This window comes from Artibeus jamaicensis, unplaced genomic scaffold (genome assembly GCF_021234435.1).
Source record: "Artibeus jamaicensis isolate MK-2021 breed Jamaican fruit bat unplaced genomic scaffold, CSHL_Jam_final contig_1015, whole genome shotgun sequence".
Taxonomy (NCBI): Eukaryota; Metazoa; Chordata; class Mammalia; order Chiroptera; family Phyllostomidae; genus Artibeus; species Artibeus jamaicensis.
Window position 1 is genome coordinate 7,956,935 of NW_026521194.1, and position 26,973 is coordinate 7,983,907.

General features: G+C 59.9%; 1 protein-coding gene across 9 annotated transcripts in view; it reads right to left on the bottom strand.

Moving 5' to 3' along the window:
- The window catches only part of SPEG (striated muscle enriched protein kinase), a 55,659-nt gene that overhangs the window by 1,043 nt on the left and 27,643 nt on the right, over positions 1–26,973 (bottom strand). For 4 of the 9 annotated variants that reach the window (XM_053667489.1, XM_053667417.1, XM_053667515.1 and 1 more), the window contains 31 exons: positions 24,890–25,150; positions 23,651–23,809; positions 23,360–23,549; positions 23,047–23,270; positions 20,292–20,411; positions 19,944–20,048; positions 19,135–19,359; positions 18,602–18,725; positions 18,313–18,488; positions 15,683–15,795; positions 15,125–15,293; positions 14,777–14,873; positions 14,456–14,656; positions 13,375–13,432; positions 12,749–12,826; positions 12,464–12,642; positions 11,922–11,948; positions 11,094–11,246; positions 10,873–10,915; positions 9,774–9,842; positions 7,520–9,509; positions 7,033–7,164; positions 4,246–4,362; positions 3,935–4,102; positions 3,702–3,824; positions 3,372–3,539; positions 2,608–3,241; positions 1,923–2,162; positions 1,622–1,845; positions 698–773; positions 320–469 (listed from right to left, as the gene is read on the bottom strand). In XM_053667489.1, the coding sequence (XP_053523464.1) occupies positions 320–469; positions 698–773; positions 1,622–1,845; positions 1,923–2,162; positions 2,608–3,241; positions 3,372–3,539; positions 3,702–3,824; positions 3,935–4,102; positions 4,246–4,362; positions 7,033–7,164; positions 7,520–9,509; positions 9,774–9,842; positions 10,873–10,915; positions 11,094–11,246; positions 11,922–11,948; positions 12,464–12,642; positions 12,749–12,826; positions 13,375–13,432; positions 14,456–14,656; positions 14,777–14,873; positions 15,125–15,293; positions 15,683–15,795; positions 18,313–18,488; positions 18,602–18,725; positions 19,135–19,359; positions 19,944–20,048; positions 20,292–20,411; positions 23,047–23,270; positions 23,360–23,549; positions 23,651–23,809; positions 24,890–25,150 (6,793 nt within the window). Of the gene's footprint in view, positions 1–319; positions 470–697; positions 774–1,621; positions 1,846–1,922; positions 2,163–2,607; positions 3,242–3,371; positions 3,540–3,701; positions 3,825–3,934; positions 4,103–4,245; positions 4,363–7,032; positions 7,165–7,519; positions 9,510–9,773; positions 9,843–10,872; positions 10,916–11,093; positions 11,247–11,921; positions 11,949–12,463; positions 12,643–12,748; positions 12,827–13,374; positions 13,433–14,455; positions 14,657–14,776; positions 14,874–15,124; positions 15,294–15,682; positions 15,796–18,312; positions 18,489–18,601; positions 18,726–19,134; positions 19,360–19,943; positions 20,049–20,291; positions 20,412–23,046; positions 23,271–23,359; positions 23,550–23,650; positions 23,810–24,889; positions 25,151–25,460; positions 26,248–26,973 lie in introns of those variants that run through there. The other 5 variants (XM_037143436.2, XM_053667633.1, XM_053667539.1 and 2 more) reach the window with 3 other exon arrangements.

Genomic DNA, 26,973 nt, shown 5'->3' on the forward strand with positions numbered 1-26,973 from the left:
CCAGCCAGACGGTGAGCCTGGCGAGGGGCGGGGCTCTGTCCTCCCCTGTGTCTGAGTCCCAATCTGGATTCACCCCTAGTGAGTGACTCTGGGCAACTCTGGGGCAATCTCTGGAGTGGGGACAGGGGTTCTGCTTATGTTATAGGGCTGCTCTAGGTTTTCAATGGTGGGTAGTACAACCATTTAGCAGCAGAAGCACAACAGTGTAATTATCAGGGGCAGGGGAAGAGTTGGGGAGTCTTAGCCATGAACTGGGCCCGAGCAGCCTGAGGCCGGGCACAGGTAATGCTGGGGGGTTTCAGGTGTGGGGCCCACTCACCAGGGATGTACTGAGAGGACCTTTCGCAAGAAGAGGGTAGCGCTTTGGGAGGTGTTGGGGTACAACTGGAAGGCATCAAAGCGGCCCCCCACAATACGAGCCTCCGTTTCCTGGGGGTCTGGCTCATAGAACGGGGAGCGTCCACTGAGCCTGTGGTGGAGACAGTTCAGTTGAGCCCTGTGAACGGAGACTCAATTCACAGGTCCACGGGGACAGCAGTGTGGGCGTTCTAAGGGGCACAGCACTCAGGGGCAGGGATAAGGGACCTGGGCATACACGCAGGTGTGCACACATGCACCTGTGCACACTCACGTGTGCTGGGGAGGTGCAGAGAGGGGGAGAGGGTATAGGCAGAAGGTGGGTCCTGGGGGCACTCACATGATGTAAGTGAGCACACCCGCTCCCCAGATGTCTGTGGCAGAGCCGATGGGGTCTCCCTTCACCATCTCAGGAGCTGACAGAAGACAGAGTACAAGTTGAAGAAGTTTCCTGGTGGCAGGGAAGTGGGGGAAAGACTGGGGAGGTCCCTGGGGGCTTGAGGAGCAGAACACTGTCCAGGTCACCAGACCATGGGTCTGACCAGAGCAGCAGGCCCTGGATGACAGAAGTCCAGATGGGGACCCAGGTGGCCCTCAGGGGAGATGTGGCCCAGGCACCGAGTGGTGGGGGTCACCCAGACCATGAAGTTGCTGAGAACCAGGGATGCTTGGCCCCCTGGGTCAGCTCTGACCTAGGTGCCCATTCACAATGAACGTGGCCGGCACAAAGATTAAGACTCTTTGAAATCAGCCTGTCTGGCTCCAATCCCAGGCCTGCCCGCTGAACTACAGGACCCTGGGCAATGTACTAAACCTGCCCGGTTCTCCATCTCCTCATTTGTAAAGTGCGGCTTTCGGACTAACTCTAAAGGATAGAGATAATGAACATAAAGTATTTAGCAGGTAGCTGAATGGTAGCTGGTTTTCCTCTTTTATATAAATTAATAATTGATTCTCCTATCTTTCCAGCTTTATCAAATCCTGGCTTGACTATTTAAAACTGTCTAACATGGAACAAATAATTTCATCATGCCTCTGTTTCCTCATCTGTAAAATGAGAGTAATGTTATGCCAATCTCCTGGGCTACCGTGAGGGTAAATTGAAAAAAAAAAAACAACTCGTGGAAAGGATTGTTCCTTGCTTGCATACAGTAAGCACTCAATAAATGGCACATGTGTGGGTGACGTGAGGGGGAAGCTCTGGCTGCTGCCCCTTTGGCAGCACCCTGACCCCCTGCCGCCCTGGCTGGCATGATGCCCTCACCCATGAACTCCAGGGTGCCCGTGCGGTGGCCAAGGGGCCGCAGGGCCTGGGGGTTGTAGGGCTGGGCGCTGCCAAAGTCCACAATCTTGAGGGCGTTGTCAGGGGCCAGCAGCAGGTTGTCGGGCTTGATGTCCAGGTGCAGCACGTGGCGGCCGTGGAGGTAGTCCAGGCCTTGGAGCAGCTGCACCACGTAGGTGGCCACGTCGTCCTCTGAATATCGGAACCTGGAGGGCGCAGGGGAGGCAGGTGATGTTCCATCCCCGCGCCCCCACTCTTGGTCGCTCCCTGAAGACCCAGCTACCTCTCGCTGAGCCCGCAGAGGAGCTCCCGGTTGCCGCAGCTCTCGGCGATGAGCACGAGGTACCGCGGGGTGATGTAGGCCTCGTGCAGGGACATGAGCCGCTCGTGGTGCAGCGTCCGCAGCACTTCGTACTCCTGCAGGACTCGCCGCTTGCCCTCGCTTGCATAGGGCACGATCTTGGCCACGAACGTTCGGCCGGTGGCATTCTCCCGGCACATGCGCACTACACCAAAGCGGCCCCTATGGGTTGGGGGGACACCACAGGCTCAGAGGAGAGAGGGGACACCACCACTGTGGAGGCTAAGGGGGCTGCAGTGGGTAGAGCAGGGACCCAGTCAAGGGTCCCGGAGCTGAATCCTAGAAATCTGGGTTCGAGTCCCAGTTCTGTCTCTCAGTGCCTTAGGCAAACCCCGTAACCTCTCCAACCTCAGTTTTCCCATCTGTGCAACAGGTGATGATGATAATGTAGTGACTTCCTCTCCAAGTTATGAGGATTAAATGAGATCAGACGGCTACAGAGTTTAGCATCGTGCATGGCCCAGAGAAAATCTGAACTCGATAGTACTGAGATCGCATATCTCAGCACCTTCTCCCACCCCCAGGGGGCAGTCTGGTCTCTTCTCCGAATCCCTGTGTCCCCTACACTCCCGCCTCTGTCCTCCATCCCTTCCCATGCCCTGCTTGCCTGGCCTTCTCCTCCAGGAAGGTGTAGGGTTTCTGAGGGGGGCCCTGTCGAAGAGTGGTGCCTTCTGGCCCTGGAGAGCTGCGGGGGCCACCCCCAGGGGAGCTGACCATCTCCTTGGCTGAGCTGAGGGTCTGAACAGTTACCTTGGTGGACTCGGGAGGGGGCTCAGGGGCTGGGGGCTCAGGGGCTGGTGGTGCGGACACAAAGGAGGTCACCATATACAGGGGAGTAGAGGAAGACGCTGACTTAACCTCTTGTGGAGGGGAGGCTGGGGTTGGGGTCCCAGTGTCAGGGACGGAAGACGTGGGTTCACTGGGGGCAACCTGGCCACTGGGGAGGGAGGGCTCTACTTTTTGGGCAGCCTGCAGGCTTCTGTGCTTTCGTGGGGGGGTTTGGGGAGGTGGACCCACAGCCTTGAGTGAGGACAAGGCCTGGCTGGGGGGCGCTGGGGGAGATGAGGGGCTGAGAGCAGCTGGCTGGGGACCTGGGGGACTAGGAGCTGCAGAGGTGGTGGGGGACGGGGACGGGGACAGGGCCGGGGCCAGTGAGGTAGGAGAGTCCGCAGGCGGGGCCCTGGCTGGCCCTGAGGTAACAGGGGTGTCTTGGTGAGCAGCAGGCAGCGGAGCTGCGGGATCTGAGTGGAGACAAGGAAAACATCACCGTGGGGCCTCTGGAGGCAGCACCCGGGTGCTCTGAGAAGGGGGTGGATCCTGGGCTTAGGGTCCTCCTCCTTTTCTGGCCACGCCCCACCCCATCCCACTGACCTCGTGTGCCCCTGACGAGGACCTTCTCAGAGGGGTTGCTGAAAGGCCCTTGTCCAGCACGGTTGGCACAGGCCACACGGAACCTCACGGTCACGCCAATCGGCAGGTGGGTCACATTGTAGTAACAGTCGGAGATGCCTGAGCTCACTGGGTGCCAGGAGGACTCCCCTGCAGGCATCGAGGAGGAGGGGCTGAGGCCACAGAGGGGTGGCCCAGGCTCCCAGTGGTGTCTGCAGGGAGCCTCGGGAAGGAAGGTCTGCCTGGGGAGGCACTTGTCTCCCTGGCTTCTCACCTGCCACCTGCCACCCCTCCCCCCGTGTAGTCCCTCACCATCCACCCGCCGCTCCAGCGTGTACGTGCAGGGTGCCCGGCTGTCTCCTGGCTTCCAGATCACCAGTGCCGTGTCCTGGTAGGTCTGGGGTACCTCGGGAGGGGCTAGCTTCCCTGGGATGCCTGGCGAGAAGAGGGGAGTCCCAGTGAGCCCCTAGACTCCAGCTTAGCTCCATCTAGCCCCACCCAACATCCCCCATCACTGCCCTCCTTGGCCCCTGCCCCCGGCTCACGGGCCACAGCCACGGAACAGGAGCTGGTGACACTGCCTAGGACGTTGGTGGCCGAGCACTCATAGAGCCCAGCATGCCGTTTGCCCACCCGAGGGATGCTCAGCAGCTGCCGTCCATCTTTGCAGGACACGATGACCACCGAGGGCTCTGACCGCAGTGACTGCTTGTCTGGGGGCAGAGAGAAGCAGAAGAGGCTGCTGAGTGGGGCGGTGCACGGGTCTTCCGGGACCCTCGGGTTGCCACTCCCCCTCAAGTATCCCCAAGCCTGGGGCCACTTGCCAATGACCCTCTCTAGGGAGAAGTGACCCTACCTTTCAACCAGGAGATGTGGGGTGCAGGGCAGGCTGCTGGCAGGCAGAGCAGGGTGGCTGCCTCTCCCTCCAGCAGCACCTGGTCCTTGAGTTTGATGTGGAAGACTGGGGGGAAGTCTGGAGGGAGAGCAGACAGCCAAGGGTTGTGGGGACTGCAGCTCGCTCACCGAGGAAGGTGGGGAGGGTGCACAGGAGAGCAGGGCAGCAGAGTGAAAGCTTGTCTCTTCCCAGCCGGATGTGAGAAGTGGGACCCCACTCCACACTTCTGAGAATTTTCTCTGGGGTGAGCATCACGGCCCCAGGCACTCACTGTGTGTACAGCTTATCTCTTCCTTTCACTGGCTATTGAAGACGCATGGTAGTGACCTCATCTGCTTGCAAAGCGATTAGATCAGGGCCTGGCACTACATTTATGTGCTCTGTGTGCACTTGTTAAATAAAATAAAGATAAACAAATATTGAAAAACTGCAGTGCTTAAGATCTGGTAATAGTCACTCCCTCTGGGGCACCTCAGGGCAAGTGAGAGGGGCTGGTGGCCTCAGCTGGGAATCCTGGGGTTGGACATAAAGTTCAGTCAAAATATGCAGTCTCAGAAGGTCTGAAGTCAAGGCAAAGCAGGGGCCGAGCCAGGAAGGGTGTCAGCCTCTGCCACCCCTAGTTCCCCCGGGGGCCTGGGGATACAGAGCTAGGCTTTCTCGTACTCCTTCAGGTCAGCTGAGTGGTGAGGGGCTTCTGAAGGGGCAAAAGCCGGTATCTGCATGACCTTGAACCAGATCTTGTCTAAACTGAGGGAAAGAATAACACTCAGCTCATAGGGCTGCTGTGAGAATTACAAGGAGTATATAAAGTGCTTAGCATGTATCTAAGATATAATAATAAGTGCTCATCGGTGTTAGCTCCTATTACTGTTATGATCATTAGCTCCTGAACATGCCCAGAACAGAGCCAGGCACAGACCCCAAGAGAAAGAGGCCGTTTTGGCAAAGCCGACTGCACAGCTGACTGGTGAACAGGCCATGGCCAGGACGCAGACGGCCAAAGTCTCCGTGGCCCGTGGCTCCTGAGTGCCGTGAGGGCTTGCATTCCTGCTCCGTGGCATGTGTGTTTAGAAATATCCCCATCTGGTCCTGGCCACCGGGGATGAAGGTGGATTTTATTCACATGGGCAGAGAAAGCTGAGGGATACATGCCCCTGGGAGCCCCAGCTGCTGCCTGTCTAAAGGACCAGGAGGGAGTAGGGGTGGGGTGAGCTGGGCAGGAGAGTGGATGGTCAGAACAGCAGCAAGCCCACCCTCCCCACTGCACCCCTGTTCCCCAAGGAGGGACCCCACACTGAGGCACAATAACATAAAGTGAATATATAGTTTTGTCACTGGCCGCCTTCAGAACCAGTAAGAGTGCTGGGTAGGCGGGAGAGAGAGGAAGGCCAGGAGGAGAGGTGAAAGGTGACCCTGGCCCAGCTCTGCCAGTTCTGCCTCCATGCCCCCAGGGGCTGGCCCTAGTTGGTCAAGTGGACACGAGACAAATGGGACAGGCTTCTTCTGCAAGGGGGCGGGTGCAGGATGAGGTAAGGGGACACTGCCTCAGAAGGAAATCAGCTGCACCAGCAAAACGGACCTGGGAGGGCGGCCCCAGGTGGGAAGGGATCAGCTGTCCCCAGGCCTCTGTGCTGGCTTCTGTCTCCCCGTCTCAGTCCCTCTCCTCCCCGCTGCCCCACCAGCTGGCCTCCCTCGCTGCTCTTCCCTCCTACAGTCCCCACTGTCCAGCGCCTTGGTAGGATGCCCCCACTCTCCTGGCCAAGGCCGGACACAATCAGCTCAAGCCCAGCGGAGGCACAGCTGGGACAGTCCTGAGGAGTTTCATGGGGAAACAGGAAGAAGAGATCTGGCGACCACTAAAGGCCCTGCACACGGCCCGGCCTGCTGGGCCTGCTCTGTTCTTTCTGCATGCTGGCCTGGGAACCTGGCCTCCTGAGCCTTTGTGTGCAGTCCCTGAACAATGCCCCCTTTTGGGGTGAGGGACAGGGCCATCCTAGGTGGAAAATACCTGCCTCCCGGCAGCCCAGGACACTCGGGCAGAGAAATAGACAGAGCATATCCTATGCTCCCCTCCCCCTGGCAAACAGCCAGGAGGGTGCTGAAGATGCTGGAGGCCCTGCAGGGGCTGGGGGTGGGTATTCAGGGCTGTAAAGAAATAGAGAATTGGGGGCACAGTGCAGACAGCGGGCCTCTAGGCCAGGAAAGAAAGTGTCTGTGTGTGCACGTTCGAGCAAACACACTTCGGCACGGGGGCTCTGTGGGCGGGAACCCCACCCTGACCTCCTTTAGAACTATACACAGTTACAGGGACCTCCTAGGCTCTCCCACGAGGGAGGGGCCTAACCACTAGTCTGGTGTCCCAAAGCCACTTCTGGGGTCTGACTGCACAGGGTGGCAGAGCCCCACTGCCTGACTGCTGCACCTACTACGGCTCTGAGCCTTCCACACGCTACTTAACCCGGCTCAGCCTCAGTTTCCTCATCTGTAAAATACGGACACGGTACAGATAATAGTTCCTCAACAATGTGGGGGGGCGGGTGTTGAGTGAGGTGGGCCTTGTTAAGTGCCTAACGGGGCACTCAGCTTTGCTAATAACGGCAGTTGCTGCTATTATGATCGTAGTTGTCGTTTTCCTGATTCCAGGTCCCTTCCTTCACCGCTTGGGCTCCTCAGAGTGGTCGGTCTCCCACCCAGCTAGGACTGCCCCGGGGGGCAGGGTGGCCTACTCGCCCAGCAGGCCTCTCTTACCTGATTCACTGCGCACGTACTGGTCACCCAAATCCTCCTGGACGCTGGCAGAGAGGTTTGGCTGTGATGACCCCTTGTCCTTCCTCAGCCGAGAGAAGCCCCAGCGCAGCCTGCTTCGGCTTTCCCCGGGAGCTGGGAAGACCCAGGAGCCTGAGCACCCGCCCAGCCAGGGCCAGACAGCTCCCACCTCCCTGCAGCCCTCGGCCCAAGGAAACAGAGAACACCCTGGCCCAGCCCTGGCCTGCTCCCACCCTGCCTCTGCTCCTCAGCCTCCTGCAGCATCAGCCCCACCAATTCCATGCTCAGGGCTCCCAGCACCTGCTCCACCTCTTTCTGGGGAGTGGCCCTCCCCTCTCCTCCTCCCAGAGCCTCTCTCCAGCGAACCCACCCTCTTCCGCACTCTGCATCTGTCACCCCAGTCTTGCACCCAGACCCACCCAGACCTGTTCACACACCCACCCTTCACTGTGGCCCTGCGCCACCCCACCTGAGCCGCCCGACGTGGCGCTGGTCTCAGAGCCCAGAGACTCGGCGGAAGGCGTGGTGGCGCCGGTCTGGGCAGCCAGCTGGTTGTGCGGGAGGCCGACGCGCCGCAGACTCTCCCCCTCCGACGTGGCCCTGCGTAGCCGTCCGAACAGCGGCGTGCTTCTGCCAGACGTGCCCCCCGAATCCTCGCTGCTGCCGCTGCGCTGCAACCGACTGGACAACCGCTCCAGTGTGGAGCTGAGCCGCCTCCGCACAGTGAGCACCGGGGAGCCCCGCGCTGAACTGCCGCCCTCGGAGCTCTCCCCGTCCCCGCCGCGGGCCTCCCAGCCAGGGTGGCGCTGCGAGGGCGGGGTCCGCCGCAGCCGCTGGGACAGCGACAGCGACAGGCGGCGGACCAGGCCCGGCTCCCCGACCGCCCTGAGGTCCTGCACGGAGCGGGAGCGCTCGGGCCGTCGCACCATCTCCAGCGGTGTCCCCGCCGGGCTGGGCCGGTACATGCCGTCCTCCTCCTCGGCTCTGCGGAAAGGGCCGCGTTCCTCCGAGCGCGAGCGGCTCAGCATTCGCAGCCCCCGAGACAAGGGCGACTCACGGCTGCGCTTGAACTTGGCCTCGAACACGGCCTCGGACTCCAGGTTCTCGATGCTGCTGCTGAGACTGCTGCCGGGCCTGCGGGGCACTGTGGGGACCCTGGCTTTCTCAGCTGACCCTGGAGGAGCCGCGGCTGAAGGCACATGCTTGTTGGAGGCTCCCGGAGGTGGGGAGGCCACCCTGGCAAACACAGCAGGGTGGGACTTGGGCTCCGCTGGAGATGCGGCAGGGCCCTGCGGAGGGCCTTGCGTGTGACCCGCCAGCTGCAGTGACTGCATGATCTGGGCATACGGTGTGAGGGGGGCCACTGAGGTTTGCACTGCCACAGGGGGCTGTGTGGGCTTGGGGGCTGGAATTGGTTCTGCCTTGAACTCTGGGGCCTTCTCTTGGGTAGGCTGGGGTGCTGAGGGCTGGGGGGCATCACTGGGCATGGTGGCAGGAGGTTCTGGAGACTTGGGGGCACTGGGTTTGTGGGCAACGGGTTTAGGGGCACTGGGCCTCACAGGGCTGGGCGGCTGGGTCTCGCTGAGGGCAGACAAGGAGGGAGACTCCTGGAGTCTGCGGGCCCCAAGCCGGGCCACGGGGATCTCGAGGGGAGCCCCAGCACGGCGGTGCCGGCCCCGGGGCTCTGCTTCACCCTGAGAGAAACTACTGCTCTTCTGCAGGCCCCGAGTCTCTGGTGGGGGCTGGTGGCGGGGTGCCGCCTCACTGGAAGCAGCCCGTGCCAGTCGGGGGTCCCGGGCACGGCCCCCCAGGCTCTCTAGCAGGGGACCCCGGAGGCCGCTGACCTTGCCATCCTCAGGGCCTCCCCGCAGCAGCCGCTGGCGCAGGGCCTGCAGCCTCTGGGCGTACTCACCCTCACCCAGGCCACCCCGGGTCAGGCGGGTGGCCCCCGGGCTGGGGCTTCGGCGCTGTGGGAGCTCCACAGACGCCGCCTTGTGCAGGCCCCGGCCCGGCTCCCTCGGCCCGGCCCGGGGAAGGGCACTGTCAGCAGAGCTGCCCCTCCGGAGCTCTCCCCGCCGAGGGCTGGACCCAGCTGGGGGCTCCTGGCCTGGGGAGGGGAGGTCCTGAGGGCTGGGGGTCTCCTGGTCCTGAGAGGTGGCCCTTCCCTGCTCCTGCCACTCCATGGGGGCGGCAGCCCCAGCCTCTGGGGCCCCCAAGGCCTCATCCTCAGTGGGAATGTCAGTGAGGGACACCCGGGAGCCCGAGAACTCGGGCTGCAGTGGTCGGGGCACAGACGGCAGTTCCTCCAGCTCCTCCTCTTCAGAGTCAGAGGAGGATGAGAGCCCCCCACTGGGTGGGGGTCTTCTGGGCACAGCCACCCACACTCGCTCTGGGGGTGCCCGCAGCAGCTCGGGGATGGGGCGCAGTACCAGGTGGCACTTGTAGCTGATCTGGGAGCGCTGGAGACAGAGGGCTAGAGTCAGACCTGGGGGACCTCCGGGGCCAGACTGTCCCACTTGGGCCCCCCTTAGCCCCAGAGACAAGGCCTAAGGCAGGCAGAGGGTCAGAGGGCTGGAGGGGAGCTAGGAACTGAGACACCATAAAGCAGGTGAAGACAGATACGTGGCCAGTGAGGGCGTAGGATAGAAAAACGCAGGGTCAGAGAGAAAAGGCTGCAGCGTGATACAGTGGGAGGCACAGAAGCAGGGCCCAGGCAAACTCACCTGCCACCTCCGCCGGGAGAGGAATAGCTTCAGGTGGTCCGTGCTCACCTCTGCGCCCATCACCTGTGTCTGTGAACCCAGGAAATCGGGACTTAGGGAAAGCCCTCTGGCAACCGAGACCCTCAGGGTTTGGCAATGGAGAGACCAAGTGCACAGGAGGAGACAGTGAACCGAGCAGTAACAAGTCCAGGCTCCTTGGGGGACCCCTTCCCCATGCATCTGTCCCGACAATTCCCACAGCCAAGGTGCCCACGTGTAGACAAATTCCCTGAACCTAAGTGGAGAGGCCAAAAATCAGTCGCTTCCAGGATGGGCTTTAGAGCTTACGCTGGGCTCAGGGTCCCATCCCCGCACACTGGCTGCCCCAGGAGGCTGTGCGTAGGCCCCTGGCCTGGTCCTACTTCCCACCTCGCCGTCTGTCTCCACGTGGAGCTCTCACCCTGGAAAACTGGAGCTGGGCGGGCCGCATCCAGACAAATGCGTCCCTCAGCCGCCCACTCCGGCTGTCCTCACTGGAGCTGGTTCTGATCTGGGAGGCCAGGCTCGTTCTCCAAGGACAGACACCAGAATTACCTCAGCCTTCAGTTGACCCAGCGCAAAGCTCAATGGCTGGTTTATTCCGTTGTTCTTTCTGGGTCACTTGCTGAAACTCACCCCCCACCTGGCGCTGTGCCCTGCACTGCTGGGGTTTGAAGATGAATGAGAACTCTGCCCACACAGAGCTCAAACCCAAGAGGCCAGGCCACATACTAACCACAGCGGGTGTGGCACCGGTGCAGGACAGAGGGGGGCACACAGGGGTGAGGAAGGCCGGGGCTGGTCTCGAGAGCCAGAAGAAACCCTCATGAGGGCCCCGCAGGACGGGGTGGGGAGGTCCAGACCTGTGCCTTGGGATCCACGCTCCCCCAACCTGAGCCTGTTTTCTTATCGACACAATGAGAGTCGTGCCTTTCTCCCAGAGCTATTTGAAGCAGGTAGATCGTAAGTAGACTAAACGCCTATCATGCTAACTGCACACAGTAGGTTCTCAACAAATGAAGCTGTTAACATTTTATCTCCCTCCACTTCTCCTACCATGACTTTGCAGAACTAGACTCACTTTGAACCAAGGATGCTCCAGAGTCTCCTCTGCAGTAGGTCTCCTGGAAAGGAAGGAGGAGGAAGGGATTCATGAGTCCAATTCAGCCAGTCAATCAATGTTTGGGGAAACGGGGCCTCTAGGGACTTGGAAGATCGGGTGTCAAAGGGCAGAGGTGTGGCAGCAGTAGGGGTGGCATGAGGGGCTCTGCAGGGGGGGGCCTCCTCGGGCCTCGGACTCACAGCCGGTCCTGCACCAGCACTTTGATGAGGAAGGCCCGGGCCTCCCGGCTCAGGCTCAGGAACCTGGTCTCCTCAAACGCCACGTTGTAGTTTCGGATGTTCATCAATGTTGTCCGATCGTTCTCCCCAACAAACGGGGAGATCCCCGTCAGGCTGCAGGGGTGGAGAGGGCTGAGTGAGGGCAGCAGGGCCCTGGGGCTCAGCCACAGATGAGAGGGTGCCAGTGGGGACATGGGACCCCAGAGCTGTGGGGCAGACACACAGGCTAGGTAAATCTGGACAAAATCTTTCAGACACTTGCCTGTCCTGTTCCTGCCACCCCGGGGCACAGGCAGGTGGCACTACCACCTTGAGACGTGGGCAACCGGGTCCCTGCCCTGGGCCGGTGCTTTAGAGGACCTGTTCTGTCCTTCCTCCCGCTGTGGCCTGTCCTCGAGGTGAGGAGCCTGCTCAGGGGATGTGCCTCCTTGAGCCTGAGCCTATGCCTTCCAGGTCCTGCTGGACAGTCAGGACCCTGTAGTTCTTGCCTGAGTGGCCCTGAGCCCACACTGGCCTCTCTCCATCCAGCCTGTGTGCCTGCCCCTCATCGAGAGGCTGACGGTGGGAGACTTAGACACCCAGGCTGGGGCGCCCACATGCATATGAGGCCCCTGGCTGTGCAGGAAGAAGAGGGGGCGTGGAAGAGAAGGGCTGGGCTGCACGCCCCCAACTGCTTTCTAGCCCCAGGCCCTGCAAATGTCAAGGTGGGGGGCGCTGCTAATGTCAGGGTGGGAGGTGCTGCTAACAGACCACTGGACTGTGGGGGCCCAAGTTCAGAGGGGCTCTTACCAGAGGAAGGAAATGACGCCCACGGGCCTGTGGGAAAAGGAGAGCCGGTTGGTGAGAGGACAGCGCACCTCCCGCCGGAAGTGAGCGGGGAATCTAGGGAGAAGTGTCCTCCCTGTGAACACCGTCATGGAAAATGGACATGGCGCCTCCTTCAGGGAAAACTCTGAACCCAGAGGTCCAGACATCCCTGGAGGAGTCAAGGGTCACAGCAGGGCCAGCCCAGGAAGCCATGAGGACTCTGGGAGTGGAGGGACCGTGCCTGCCTCACTGTGGGGAGGCGAGGTGGCTGCAGAGGGGATGGCCAACCATCCAGGAGAGACAAGGAACCAAAGATTGACAGGCCTGAGCCCTTGAGTGCCTGGGTCACCCCAACTGATGAGGGGTAGGTAGTAACGTGGACAAGGAACCCATGAGCAGTGCCACCGGTCGACTGTCGGAGATGGAATCTGGGCTTAGTGAAGCTCCCCGCTGCCAGGGAGCACCTCCCCAGCACGGGGGCAGCTGCCCTGGCCCACCCCAGCAGCTCAGTGTGCCAACATTACCAGATGTCAGTGACTCCAGACACAGGGGTCTGGTTGACAATCTCGGGCGCCACGAACTCGGGCGTGCCGTACTGGCAGTACTGGGGCTCTCCCGGAGTCAGCTCCTGGGCGTTCCCGAAGTCACAGATCCTCACCTGCTCTTCGCTCTCCGCACCGTCCCACACCAGCAGGTTCTCCGGCTGCGGGACCCAAGGCGAGGCGTGCGGGCTCAGTGAAGAGGGAAGGGCCCCCCGCTGCCTGGCTTCCACAGGGGCCACCTGCTCCCCGGCCCCTGCGGCACCTCACCTTGACATCCAGGTGCAGCACATGGTTCTGGTGCAGATAGCATATTCCCTCCAGCACCTGCAGCATGTAGGCCCGGATCTGTGGGAACAGGTGACCCGGAGTTCACGGGGGAAGAGTGGGTGTTATGCCTGATCACCACCGGGGCTGTGGCAGGAGGTCGGGCCATGCCTGTTAAGTGGCCTTCAGATGGCTGGTGAAGGGGCTTGAAACCCAGGTTTGGGTTGCAGAGATCCCAGGCCTGCGTGTACACAGGTCGGGCACACCACGGTTACAGAAGGGAGCCATGCACGTGACAACAGACAGGACCGTGCAGTTCATGGCTGGTCCAGGCCTCTACAGCAGGACAGCGGTGGCCTGAAGAGAGTCCAGGTGGCCCTCTTACCGGAGCCACATGTGAGGAAGACTGGGAAACAGAGGGAGGGGCAGGGTGGTCTGCTGAGATTCACAGAGAACAGGGTAAGTCCCGGGGCAGGGGGTGGGGTCTGGTGGGATGGAGGAAGGGGCTCCGCTGCTGCCCCGGCCTCTTCACGGGCACAGGGCGCATGCCCGGGACCCACTCCTCAGCTCCCAGAGCACAGGCAGGCGAGTGCCACTGCCCAGCCGGCCCTGCCACCCACTGCCCTCACCTCAGACTCACACACGGTGGGTTTCCTGGCCATTCGCTCTAGCAGCTCCTCTGTGCAGCTGGGCCCCAGGTCAAGGAGAACAGTGGCCAGTGCTGACTGCCTTGCCCTCCCCACTGGGCAGTGCCTCCCCCTCCCCAGAACTCAAGTCAGACCCCAGCTCAGCACGGATTCTCCGCTCTCTTAAAGCACCTCTGAGCCCAGTTGCAGCAGCGTCTCCACTCCTCCGCCTGTCACCTGGGTGCACAGGCGGGACAACCCTGCATGTACTCTCTTGTTAGGGGACCCCAGGCAAGCCACCCAGCCCCTCCCAGACTAGTTCCCTCAGGAGTAAAACAGGACAACACCTCCTCTTGCCCCACTGTGAGGTATGTATAGGGATCAATTAGAAGAGAATTTCATTGACTGTAAATGGAAATTCTTGACTCTATCTGGAAATGACCTAGAAGGTTCATGACAGACAATAATGGGTCATTTTGCTGAGGTCTGGGTTCTGACAGTGCAGACCGGGAACCTGGTGTGAGGACATGGTCACCCTGCTAGTAGGGGTGACAGGCCAACCCCCAGCATCCTGACATAGCGTGCCTTTAACAACAGCTCTCACGCACGGCTAAAACCCAGTCTTTATGGAAACAGCCTACTTATAGAGCCAAGTATTGATGCTCATCTGAGATGGGGTCACTTCAAATGTTCAGATACACTGTACTGCATTTCATGATAAAAGTCCCAAGCCTTTTGCTAACTGTGTGAGTTCTGGTGAGTTACTTAACCTCTCTGTACATCAGCTTCATCATCTATAAAATAGAGATGATAATATTCCATGAGATAGGTAGGTATACATGAGGGTTAAGTAGATAAAGCTCTTAGAACATGGCCAGGAACACATTAAGTGCTAAGTACATTTATGCTTTAAAAAGGGGCGGGGCTGAAAATTCTGGTTTTCTCAGAGGTCTCCCAACTCCCCTCTGTGAAGTTAGTCAGCCCCTCCCAACTTTGTTAAGTGTGAAACGTGTTACTAACGGGCTGTTACAAGGCCATTATTCAGGCCAGGTATCCCCCAGACACCCAGCCTGTTCCAGGATACAGCTCAGTGACAATGACCAGTCCCCGGCGCCTCTCGAAGGCCTCATGGAAGTAGAGGACACAGTCGTGCTGGAGCCGGGCCAGCAGCTGGGCCTCCCGCCACGCGGACGCCTTTGGCTTGGCCTGGCTGGGGATGAACTTGGCTGCAAACTCCAGGCCAGAGTTACGCTCCACCACACGCCGCAGGTAGGAGAAGGCACCCCTGGGTGATGACAAGGGGAGAGAATGGGTGCAGGCATTGCTGGACCCTCTCTGGACTCTTTTAGCCTCACACCCAGCCTCTCTGGGCCCCCAGACACCACCCCCCTTCCTCGCTCCACACCTGCCGATCTCCTGGTGGATGTCGTAGAAGTCGCTGAGTCTCCTCCCGCGCTGTTCTTCGTCTTCCCTGCCCCCTTCCACCTCCATAGCTGTCTGAGCTGCGGAAGAGATGCCTGGTGTTAGATGTGCAGGACAACAAAGGAATGAGGGCAGAGCCTGAGACTGGCAGGGTGGGTGGAGGAGACAGAAGAGGAGCAAGAATGCTCAGGGCCCGAGGTGGGGTGCTGGGCTGGAAGATGGGGGGGGGCAAGGAAGGAGTGCAGGGCCGGAGGAGCGGCCCTGGGCCAGCGACTCACGTCGGATCCTGGGGGTGAGCACTCTGCCCTTCTCCCCTTGAGCTCCTGCCCACCTGAACGCACAGCCAACTCTGCTTTGCAGGAGACTTCTCCAGCCAGGTTCCGGGCCGTGCAGGTGTAGACGCCTCCGTCCTGGGCCCCCGCGCTGAGCACCACCAGGGAGCACTCATTCTCCTCATACACGAAGCTCACGTGGCTGCTCTCGGTCAGTAGCACCTCATCCTGCGGAGCTGACCGTCACCTCCAGCCTGGCTTCGCCTCTCCCGGGGACCCAGTCGCGCTCCTATCTCAGGGCCAGGAACCTTCCTACCCAGGGGCCTTGCTGACTCCCAGGACCCAGAATCAGCTCCACCCTTTGCCTCCCACGGATAACCCTGAATCCTCCAATTAGTCCCCTGGTTCCTTAAACCCCCACCAGGGTCACTTAGCACCCCTGGGTCCCATTCCCTTCTATCTGCACTTCTGGCGGCACCTCTGCTCTTCTCTGTCCCAGTTCCAGTCTTCCTACAGCTGCCTGCTCCCTCCCTAGGAAGAAATCCCTTCTCCTTCCTCCCAGGCCCCTGGCCAGCCCCTGGGCTAGGGCTCCCCTGAGGCCTTCATCACCCTCTGACCTTGTACCACATGATGTCTGGGAGCGGCTTCCCCTCAACCACCACAGCGAAGCGAGCAGTCTCCCCTGCCCCGACCTCCACGTCCTCCATGATGGACTCAAACCGAGGGGCCTCTGAAACACAGGGGGTGGGGGTGGGTGAGGGAGGGGGACAGAATGTTGGGGTCACGTGGGCCTGGCTCCTCAGCTCCTCTCCATGCCCTTCCTCAGCAACTAGCTCACCAGACCCACGCCCCCCCATCCCCACCCCCGCCACCAAGAGCCCTGGCACCTCCCCCACTGGGGCTCTCAAACTGGCCCCAGAGAGTTCAAAGTTCCTTGTCTGGACCAAGCGCCTGCCCTGTAAATCTGTATGTGGTTTTTTCCAAATCTGAAGACCTCAGCCAGAGGGTGCAGGCTTGCTTTGTTTGACCCTCAGTGTCAGTTTTGAAATCAGGAGCTTTTCACACCAAAGAAACCTGGATTTCCTGTTGCTCTTGACAAATCAGGACTGGCCAAACTGAGTCTCTTCCCTACCCGCATTAGTGGGCTGTGCACAGTGGCTCGATGCTGCCCCCTGTGGGTGATGGTCCTTCTGCACAGTCCCATTGAGGGCGTCTTGGGCTTGACTGTCTAGGTCTTCCGGGAAGCTCAGCCTGTGACCCTAAATCAAGTTCTTGATGGCATTGCCTCTGTCTTGAAGTTTTCTCTCTGAATCCCATTTAAATGTTTAAGGGGTCTTCTACCACCTTGGAAATGGCAAAATGAACAAGCTGACACTGATTCTCTGCTTAGTTCTCCCACGTGACTGTGATTTTATTTGCTGCACATATTATGTGATCATGTTATTTCTTTATAAAGTGGCTCCCAAGTTTCATGATAGAATTAAATACATATTCCAACGTGCTCTGCAGAGGAGTCTGCAACTTCCTGGTGCCGCCCTCCTGAGCAAGGCTGAGGATCTCAGCTTTAAGGACAGCGGGAGTGAGCAGGGGCGAGCAGGGCACTGGCAGGGCCGCCACATCCCCAGCACACCGCCTGGTTTTATGCAGCTAAAAGGGGAGGGCATCCTGAGAGTGGAGAAGATGGGGGTGGGAGGTGGCAGATGTGGAGGAAAGGGGCGATTCCACCCTCCTGCCTGGGGGTGGGGGTGGGGCACAGTGGGAAAGAGTGTAGAGCCAAACCCCAGGCCTGTTCTAGCCCTGGTCACTGAAACAGTCTCCCTGTCACTGTTTCAGCCAGGCCAGGCTGCAGGGCTCTGGATGGCCAGGCCTCATCCTATAACTGGAAGCATGAGCCCTGCAGATTGAGTAGGAAGGGACAGGGGATGGGGTAGGGGAAGCTGAGCAAGGGACAGACACATAAAAGGGAGACCGGGGACCCCCAAGATCTGTAGCCCCACCGCATCCATCATCGACAGGGGGCGAGTAGGGCTTTGTCATCTCGTCCTCACGCACCCTCCTGCTGCATCTCTTTCCCTTTAAAGATGCGTTTCCTCCTCTCTAGCAATCTGGCTTACAGTCTGTGCGGGGACGTGGCGGGTGGCAGGGTGGGCTCCATGAAAGTCAAAGGACTGGGGTGATTCAACCGAACTGGAACAATTTTTTGAAAAGCACCAGAAAATGCACATTTACCCATGACGAGCTTGCCTGTGTTAACTAGCATATCACTTCCTTTGCATTTGGTTGGAACTGTATTTACTCAGCAGGTAACACTGTTTCGCTGGCACTGGTCTGGAGTTCTGAGTGGGAGTTACGTATGTTGAGAGTTAATGAACAAACGGGAAAATAAGGCAATTACTACCTAATGCATGTTGGAGACCGAGAGACTACGTCTTTGAAGGAGAAATTCCAAAAAGGGTCCTCACTGCAGAGGCTGGGAGGCCTTGTCCAGCTGGTCAAGCAAAGGGCAGCCAGGATCACAAGAGCTGAGAGTCTCATGATCAGATACGCTCCCTTGGGCTTTTTTATTTTTTAAACCCACTCAGCCTCCCTACACTTGTTACTCGAGGTACTATTTCCTGTTGTGTTTAATCTGGGAGCTGGGAGCACTCTCTGGTTTTGGAGTGGGTATCAGAACTTGAATGTCATCTTACCAGACTGTGTAACCTTGAACCTGTTACTTAGTACACTCTCTGAGCCTCAGTCTCCCAACCTGTAAAATGGGGATAATAGCCCTGGCTGGTGTGGCTCAGTGGATTGAGCGGCAGCCTGCGAACCAGAGGGTCGCTGGTTTGATTCCGTCAGGGCACGTGCCTGGGTCCCCAGTGGGGGGTGCACGGGAGGCAACCATGCATTGTTGTTCCTCTCCTTCTCTTCCTCCTCCCTTCCCCTCTCTCTAAAAATAAATAAATACAATCCTTAAAAAAATGAAATGAAATGGGGGTAATCACCAACCCCAGTCTCACCGGGTTGAAGTATTAAATGAGGTGATCCATGTGAGATAGTTAGCGCCAAGCCTGGCACGTTCTAGGTGATAATAGATATCTTATTAGTACTAGTACTATTGCTATTAGTAGTAGTAATACCAGTACTGTCATGGCCATGAGAGAGAAGACCCAGGCCTGGCAGGTGGGTGTGTACACCTGGGGGTGCGGAGAGAGATCTGGGGGCCTCTGGGGGAGAGCAGGGAAAAGAGCCTGCTATCACCTACCTGCCAGCTCCAGTGTGACCGAGCAGGCCTGTGTGCCATGGCGGTTGCGGGCAGTGCAGGTGAGAGGCCCCAAGTCCCGGCGGGTCACCCGGCAGATCCGGAGACCGTACTGGTCATCATCCGGCTGGCTCAACTCATACACACCGGCCCGTGCCTCCAGGAGGGCCCCTCGGCAGCTAAGGGACACGTGACAGGGAGGTCACTCAGGATCCAGCCACAAGGAGGTCAGGCTAGGATGGCTGAATTGGGCTGCCCCTGTGGGAGTTGGGTGTGCCAGGCAGGGCCCCACCTCCTCCAGACGACCTGGGCCTCCACGTGGTTGAAGGTGACGGTGACACTGGCAGGCTGTCCCTCCACCACATACACGACGTCTGGCTTGTCCAGCACAGCAGGCGCCGCCTCCAGCGGTGGGCCTGAGGGAACAGAGCACAGAGTCTATGCTGGGGTGACACCAAATCCTCCGTGCCCACTGCTCCTTGAACCCTCCCGGCTGCCCTGTGAGCTCTATGTTTGTGGATGAGGAAGCTGGAGCTCAGAGAGGTTCAGCCATTCCTGCAGGGAACACGGTCCTGGAGCAGCAGTGGCACTGGGACTGCCCTCCCAGCTCATCCGACTCCAGAGCCTGAGCCCCGCCCACTGTGAGTGCTGCTTTCAGGAGCGAGCGGGAAGCACCTGGATGGTCAAGGTCGCATCTGTTCCAGCCCCGCTGTTCCTGTTGAAGTTCTACTGTCCAGACCAGCCCCTAAGCCTCCACTGCGGAGGCCCAGTTCCCCAGCCCAGCGGCACCCACCCCCCCCGCTCCCTAAGAGCAGCCAGGCTCACCTCGCTCCAGCAGCTGCACAGGCTCAGAGGGGGGTGATGGCTTGCTGCTGCTCTTGACGGTGGCACTGAGGACCCGGAAAATGTGCTGGGCTCCCTTACGCAACCCTGTGGCTGACCACCCAGGCTTCCGCAGGCCTGTAGCCAGCACTGTCCACTGGTCTGAGCCCAGCACCTGGTGCTGCACAGTGTAGGTCAAGGCGTCCGGGTCTGATGGGGAGGCAGCTGCTAAAGGTGGGCATTGCTGGGGCGTCCTCCACCCCACCCCCACTCAGTTCCTCAGGACCCAGGAAATTTTTAGTCTGTTCTGAGGACCTGCCCCAGTTTCTCTTGTTGCTCCTACCTGCCCCCTATCTACTCTTGCCCAACCACCGGCCTACCCAGGCTCAGAGCCAACGAAGTGCCAGGCCTGGGGTCCAGGTACAGGCACGGAGGGAGCTTGACTTATATCCCAACTCTTTGTTACTATCTGAGGTGGAGAAACTGAGGCACAGAGCAGGAAGACGTCGCGGACAGGGAAGAAGAGCATGTTCCCCGGACCATGACCCAAGTACCCAAACCCTCTGAGAAGGAGAAAGGAACATGGTGACCCTTTTTGTCCCTTCTCCTGACCCAGAGTCAGGGCTTCCTCCACCATGGAAGGGACACAGTCAAGGTTGCTCTCAGCCACAGTCCCAACATTCCATCCACTCCCCACCCCGTCTGCTTCCCTGGGCCTTGCCCTCCCATCCTGTCCCCCTGGTACCCCTGCCTGAGCCTGCCCTGTCCATGTCCCGATCCCCATCACGCAGCCCTGCGTGACCCTGACCCACCGATGGCCATGTCCAGACTCCTGGGGGGGTTCCACGTGAGTGTGACCATCCTCCCAGTCACAGCGACCACCTGCGGGGCACCATCTGGGGGGCCTGGAACCACATCTGAAAGCCACAGGTCAAGCATCCCCTGGGTCCTTTATGTCCCCATGTCTCCGCAGGATCACCAAGCCTCAGGGTAGTGAGCTGGGGCCCAGGGGCACAGGCACAGGGGCAGGGGCAAGGCCAGATGGCTCCCCAGGGGTCCAAAGGAAGGGAGTTGGTGCAAAAGCCTCTCTCTCCCCCAGCCCCCTGGGTAGGCCAAGGCCAGGCTGTGCACGCAGCTGGCCAGGAAGGTGCCTGCCGTACCTGTGACGTAGAGGTGGGCGTAGCAGGCAGCTTTGCCCAGCTTGTTGGCAATGACGCTCTTGTAGACACCGGCATGCTGCGGTCCCACAGCGGGGAACACCAGTCGATGGACATCCCTGTCTGGGGGTGGGGGTGGGGAGGACAGCAACACAGGCCTGAGCTAGGAGGGTACTCTGTGGGGCCGTGTCACCCCAGGCCTGGCCCTTCACCCCACCCACTCAGGGAGGAGATGAGGGGAAGGATGGGCAGACAAGCAAGAAGCGTGTCCTCCATGCAGCAAACCCGAGGTCCAGACAGCCAGGTCCGCACCTGCAGCCCAGGCCCCTCTGGCCTGTCCCTCGCCCCTCAGGGCCTGCAGCCTCTCCCCTTCCTCCCGCACCATTCACCCATGTTGACTACTCCTCTTCTTTGAACCTCTGGGGGGAGGGGGTCACACCTCTGTGTCAAAGATCCTAAGGATCCTCCCACTGCTGGCACAGACCCATGCAAGTTCTCCATTGGTGCCTCTCAACCTTAAAGAGTTTATTTTTAGAGACAAGGGAAGGGAGGGAGACGGAGAGGAAGAGAAACATCTACGTGTGAGAGAGAAACACCTATCAGTTGCTTCTCACACTGGTAACCTGGCCTGCAACCCAGGCATGTGCCCCGAGTGGGAATCAAACCAGCCACGTTTCAATTCGCAGGTTGGGACTCAATCCACTGAGCTACACCAGCCAGGGCTCAACCTGGAAACTTTAAAGGCACCTGCTGCATACGGAGAGCAACCATTGAACTCAACTGCCACCCAGCCACGTCTCCTGCTAGTCCTCCACAGTCTGACCCTGATGAGCCAGCAGGAAGGACCCTGAACAATCCACAGGAGTTCCACCTTCAGGTCTATGCTCACAAAATTCCTCCCTTCTGGAACATTCTTCTCTTATTAAGGCCTTCTTCTCTTTCAAGATACAGTTCAAGTAAGCGCCAGCCTAGGAAGCTTCCTGTGCCATTCCCAGGGGGTCCCCTCACTGCACCCCCATCCTTGATGCCCCCAGGACCTCCAGCGGAACCCACTGCCTTGCACACAGTGCCAAATATATTATACATTCCAGTAAGAATTTTCTGCTATGCCACTACTTGACGTGTATTGTTTCCCCACAATACTTTCAACAAGCCTGCGAAATTATCTTCACGCGCTGATGAGGTCAGAGGCATTCATGGGCTTGTCCAAGGTCACACAGCTAATAAAAGGGTGGAGCAATAGCCTGATCTTGGTCTCTCCGAACCCGAAGGTCCTTTCCTACCATGCCCCCAGAATGACGATAAGGGAGCCATCTTCAGTGGGGACAGGAAGGGGGAGAGGCCTACATGATCCTCCTTCATGTAAGGGCCGTCCCCAAACACCCCTCCCGTCTCTCAGTGCTTATCTCTGCCTGGAACAGTCACCCATTCATTTATCTCTCCTGACACTATTTATAAAAGAAGTGAAACCAGGGGCTGCACTGACCCCGCACACAGAGGCGGCGCAGGCTCAGATCCTGAGAGACACCCACCGGGGCCTCCTGCAGTTAGAGGGAGGGGACCTGCAGGCTGAGCAGACAGCCGCTGCGGCAGGGGACTGACAGGAAGGGTCAGAGCCACTGGAGACGGGGCCCAGGCGACAGGGGGCATCCTGGTTAGCAGGCGGGAGCCAGAGTCAGATGGTCCTTGCCTGCCTTTGAGCAAGTCCTCTCCCGCTGTCAGTCTCAGTTTCCCCATCTGTAAACAGGAGTAACGGCCCCTGCCTCCAGGCCCGCGGTCGATGGTGAGGTCGGGCACCGCAGGGCTTTAGCCCTCAGAGCCTGGCAGACAGGGCAGCGCTTAATAAAGGTGAGTTTGGTCACACTGCAGCTGCAAGAGGAGGTCATTCTGGGGCAGAGGGGGGCCTTTCCCTGGGAGACTCAGATTCCTTCAAAACTGGAGCAGAGTCCTGGCTGGTGTGGCCCAGTGGATTGAGCTCGGACTGTGAACCAACGGGTCACTGGTTCGATTCCCAGACAGGGTGCATGCTGGGTTGTGGGCCAGGTCCCCAGGACAGGGTACGTTAGACGCGATCACGCATTGTTATTTCTCTCCTTTTATTCCCTTCTTTCTAAAAATGAATAAATAAAATCTTATTTAAAAAAATACTGGAGCTGAGCCCTTCCCACGAGAAGTACCCCAGGCAGAGAGGACATGGTCCCAAACACTTTCCTCTGTGTCCCTCCAGTGCCCTCTTTACGGGCTGCTCAGTAATGGCCTCGGTCCGGCACCCTTCCGGCGCCGGACCCCGCCCCCACCGGCCTTCTCCCTGGACTCTCCCTGCCGTCCCGATGAGGGCCATGATGGCAGCAGCAGTGACCGTGAGACCGAACCGGTACTGACTGCCACCCGCGGCTCGCCGGGCCCACTCTGGGGGCCTGGCATGTACTCCCTGATCTCATGCTCACGACAAGCCCATCACAGAGGAGGCAGCCGAGGCACAGAGGGTCTGTCACTTGGCCGCGGACCGCAGCAGGATGTACCGCCTGTCCAGTAACAGAGGCTCTAACAGAGCCACCGAGTTGTGATTCAGTGGGTGGTGCTGTGCAGTCTCAAAGAAGGAGGCAGGGACCTCAAGGCCCCTCTGGGCTCCCCTCCTCCAGGTGCCCCTTAGCTGAGCAGGCTAAGGAAGGAAAGCCAAGGCTGAGGAAAGGGGAGGGCACGCGAGCAAAGCAGGAGGTGGAGGGGACACTCCCAGGGTCCCTTCCTGGACACTTACACTGCATCATGCGCCGGTCATCACTGCTCTGGATGCGGTGGCCATTGTGGAACCAGCTGATGGTGGGGTAGGGCAGGCCGGTCACCTGGCACTCCAGCATGGCCTCCTTGGCCAGTCCCACCTCCAGGTCCTGCAGGGGCCTCAGGAAGTCAGGCATGGACAGCCGCTCCAGTTCACCCTGCTCCGGCTCCTCGGGGATGGATGGCATCTTCTCCAGCTTTGAGCTGTAAAAACCACACGGCTGCCCGGAGTCCCAGAGTGCTGCCTCCTATCACAGAGGCGGCCCCAGCAGCACCGGGGACCCCAGACGTACCTGGGGCCAGTGGCGGCTGTCCGCGGCTCCTCCACGTAGAGCTGGGCCGAGCAGTGAGCCTGGCCATGGGCATTGGTGGCACTGACTGCATAGAGCCCCTCGTCCTCGGTGCCCACGTGGGCAATGTGCAGCGAGTGCAGACCCCCATCCTGACGCAGGCGCAAGTTTTCACTCTCCTCCACAGGGCGGCCTGCGGGGAGGGAGTTGGAGTGCACAGCAGGCTCAGGAGGGGTCCTGCCCTCCTGCCCTTGGGGGTCCCCCAGTGCAATATCTGCAGGGTGAAGGCTGTACCGAAATGAGTCCAGGTCACGGAGGGGGGTGGAGTGCCGCTGATCTTGCAGTCGAAGCGGGCAGCGCGACCTTCCAGCACTTCCACGTCCTCCAGCAGCCGTGTGAACAGGGGGGCCCGCGAGGGCCGCACAGTCAGCCGAGCGCTGCAGGTCAGCTCATCTGGGGGAGGGGTCAGCGCTGAAGCAAGAAAGACCTCAAAACCCCAGCCACCCCAACCCACAGGTGCTGCCCTCACGCTGGGTGGGAAAGGGGGCGGGGTCAGGAGCTGGAGCTTGGGCTGAGCCCAGCAAGCTCCTTGCGGGCATCGGACCAGAGTGAGGCAGTGAGCAGGATCCTAAGACTGGGCCTTCTCTGGAGGCTGCAAGTCGGCAGGGGTGGCAGCAGGCCGCCATGGCGGCCAGGGATACGATGGGTGTCCAGGGCTCTGGCCTGGCCCTCCCCTCCTGAGCTCACCTTGCCCGCCCAGGGTTGATGCTCAGCTCAGCAATAAAAGGAGCCTAGAAGCCAAGCCCCCTTCCTCCTCTACACCCCTCTCCCCCTCCTTGGAATTCTCCTCTGCGCCTGGGTCGCGCCCATACTCCCTCCCACGCACGCCAGACCCAGAGTGTGTGCCCCTGTGCCCCGTTCTGCTGCCCCACAGTCTTCTCGGGGAAGGCACAGCACCTAACGCTGACCTGGTTCTTCCCTGCCTACAAAGTCCCTCCAATGTCACCTTAGGTGCTCATTACCACAGCCTGGTGAGGCATTGTCTCCGCTCTTCGAACGAGGATGGGCACCGGGTCAGAGATGGCATTAATAATAATAATAGCTGACATTTATTAGGTGGCACCCTTAGCCAGGTGCTGTGCTTTGTTCTTTACATTCATTAGCTCATTAATCCTGCCGATCCCCAAGCCAGGCATTATCATGGTCCTTTTTTACAGATGAATAGTCTAAGCTCAGAGAGATGGAAGGACTTGTCCAAAGTCACGTGGTTGGTATGCAGCAGGGTGGGAATTGGAACCCACGCCCAGGTGTGTCTGCCATACCTCAGCAGACGGGCTCCCACAGAAGGTCATTTGTGCCAGGTGCTGCTCCAGGTGCTGGTTTCACCCAGGCAGGTGTACTGCACCATCGTCCACCCACCACTAGCCCCAGGAGATGAAGCCCCTTACACTGCACCTGGCTCCTTCACCTCCAGCCCCCTCCCTCCAGGTCTTAGGCACCCAAGGCAGCCCTAGGGCCCAAGTGGGCAGTTACCTTTGGCTGTGCTGAGCTTGCAGGTGTAGACGCCGCTGTCATCCTCATGCACAGAGGTGAGCAGCAACTTGCATTTCCGGCCATCGAAATGCATCTTGCATTTGAGCAGCGCAGGCTGCAGCAGGCGGCCGCGGCACAACCAGTCCACCTCCACGTCAGCAGGACCCGCCACCAGGCACTCAAACAGCGCCATTTCCCCGGCCCCCACGTCCACGTCCTGCAGGGGGGCCAGCACGGCCAGGGACCAGCTCTCAGGGTGTGCTGGGGAAAGCGGCCATGGGGGGCACACACGGAGCAGAGACACACAGGGCGGGGGAGACACACACGCACAGAGAGACAGACACAGAGAGAAAGATGCATTTTGTTCCTTTGCAGACAGAGGGGAAGCCCGCCCGCCTGGCCGACCAGGGCAGCAAGGGGGTCCCGGGCCTGGCTTCAGGACGGCCACCCCAGCTGGGCCGGAGAGAGGGAACTTAGGGGAGGCTGGAGGAGTGGAGGACAGGGCAACCGAGGGCCACGTAGGGGCAGAGACGGCGGCGGGGAATAAAAAAACAGCACACCAGCTGGGTATAAACTGGACTTTATTTGAACTAAGAAACAGGTATTTCTGAGTATCTCTGCACCCTCTCCAGTGGGTCCCTTCTCCTGTCCAAGTCTGGCTAACTCTCTCCTGCCCAGACAGAGCCTCCCGGACCCAGAGGGTGAAGAGAGAGCCCCAGATGGCCCCTCCGCCTGCCCGCAGCCAGGGCGTGGCCAGGCCTCTCATCAGCGCAGGGCCAGGGGCCTCTGGCTTTTGGTCTCCGGTGAAATGAAGTGTTGTGCCGTGTGAAGCCTGTTTCCGGAATGGTCAGTGCTCTGCCCCTGCTCCAGGAGCCCCTTGTCCACAGTCCCTGTCCCTCTGGGCACCGCCATCTTTCGGGTGCCACGCCCTGTCTCTCCCCCTCTGCCTGACCCCACGCCAGCTCGGCGGCATCCTTCCCTGACTGTCACAGACACACAGACAGACACGTGGACAGACAGACCAGGCCTGCAGCAGTGGTAGCACATGCGCTCGCTGGGTGCTCCCCTGCGGGGAGAGACTGGGAGGGGGTCTTGATACTCCACACGGCCACCCCTTCCTGGCACTCAGTCCATGTGGGGGCTCCTGGCCTGCCCAGCCATATGTCCACTTGGGGGGAGGGGTCCACAGGGGCCCATGGCTATCTCAGGACACTGCATGGGGAAGGGAGGGGGTGGGGGCTGGAACAGGGTCCAGGCAGGAGGCAGTGAAACACAGCGAGGTCCGAGAGGTGCCTGAGACAGGGGTGCGGCTCGGAGGGCAGCGGGGGGAGCGCAGGCGGCCCCCTGAGCTCACTCGCCTGTGTACAGACAAAAACCTCAGTCAGCAAGCGGCAGGTTAGTGTGGCACACGCACACACAGGCACGCATGAGGCCTGGCTAACCCCTCCCCCACCCCACAGAGAGCCGCCTCTCAAACTGCTGGGTGGCACTGCGGGTTCAGCTCCCCCCAGAGCGACCCTGGAGTGCAGGGTGGGCAGCCAGCCAGAGGCCAGGTCTCCAGGTTTTCTGGGCAAGCAGAGGCCTGGGCACCCAGGGGAAAGGCATTCACAGGTGTCAGCAGCACCCCAAAAACCTGAGAGATGCCGGGAGGAATCCCAAAGAGAGAGAAGCACCGAAACATGGGTTAACACGGAGAAGCAGGGCAGAACCAGACCCTGAAGGGAAAGGAGCAGGCCAGGGACTAGGGGCCAGGCTGTGGGGGTGGGGGTGGATGTGGAAGAATTCAGAGACTGAGGAGGAGGCAGCCCCAGGAGCAGAAGGTGCAGGGGAACCGAGGCTGGCAAAGCCCAGCGGAGGTGGTCTCGACTGTTGGAGCCAGGCTCCAGCAGGGGTCTGGGGAATCCTGGCAGCTCTCAGAGCAGGCCTCTGCCAGCAAGGGTGGGAAAATGGCTGAGGAGGGGTTCCCAGCCCTGAACTGCCCACAGGGAAAGGGGAGGCAAAAGGTGGAGTGAACAGCCAGTCCGGGGAAGGAAAAGCACCAGCGCCCAAGGGCAGCCTGGCTAGGGCCTGCCTTCTGGATGCCT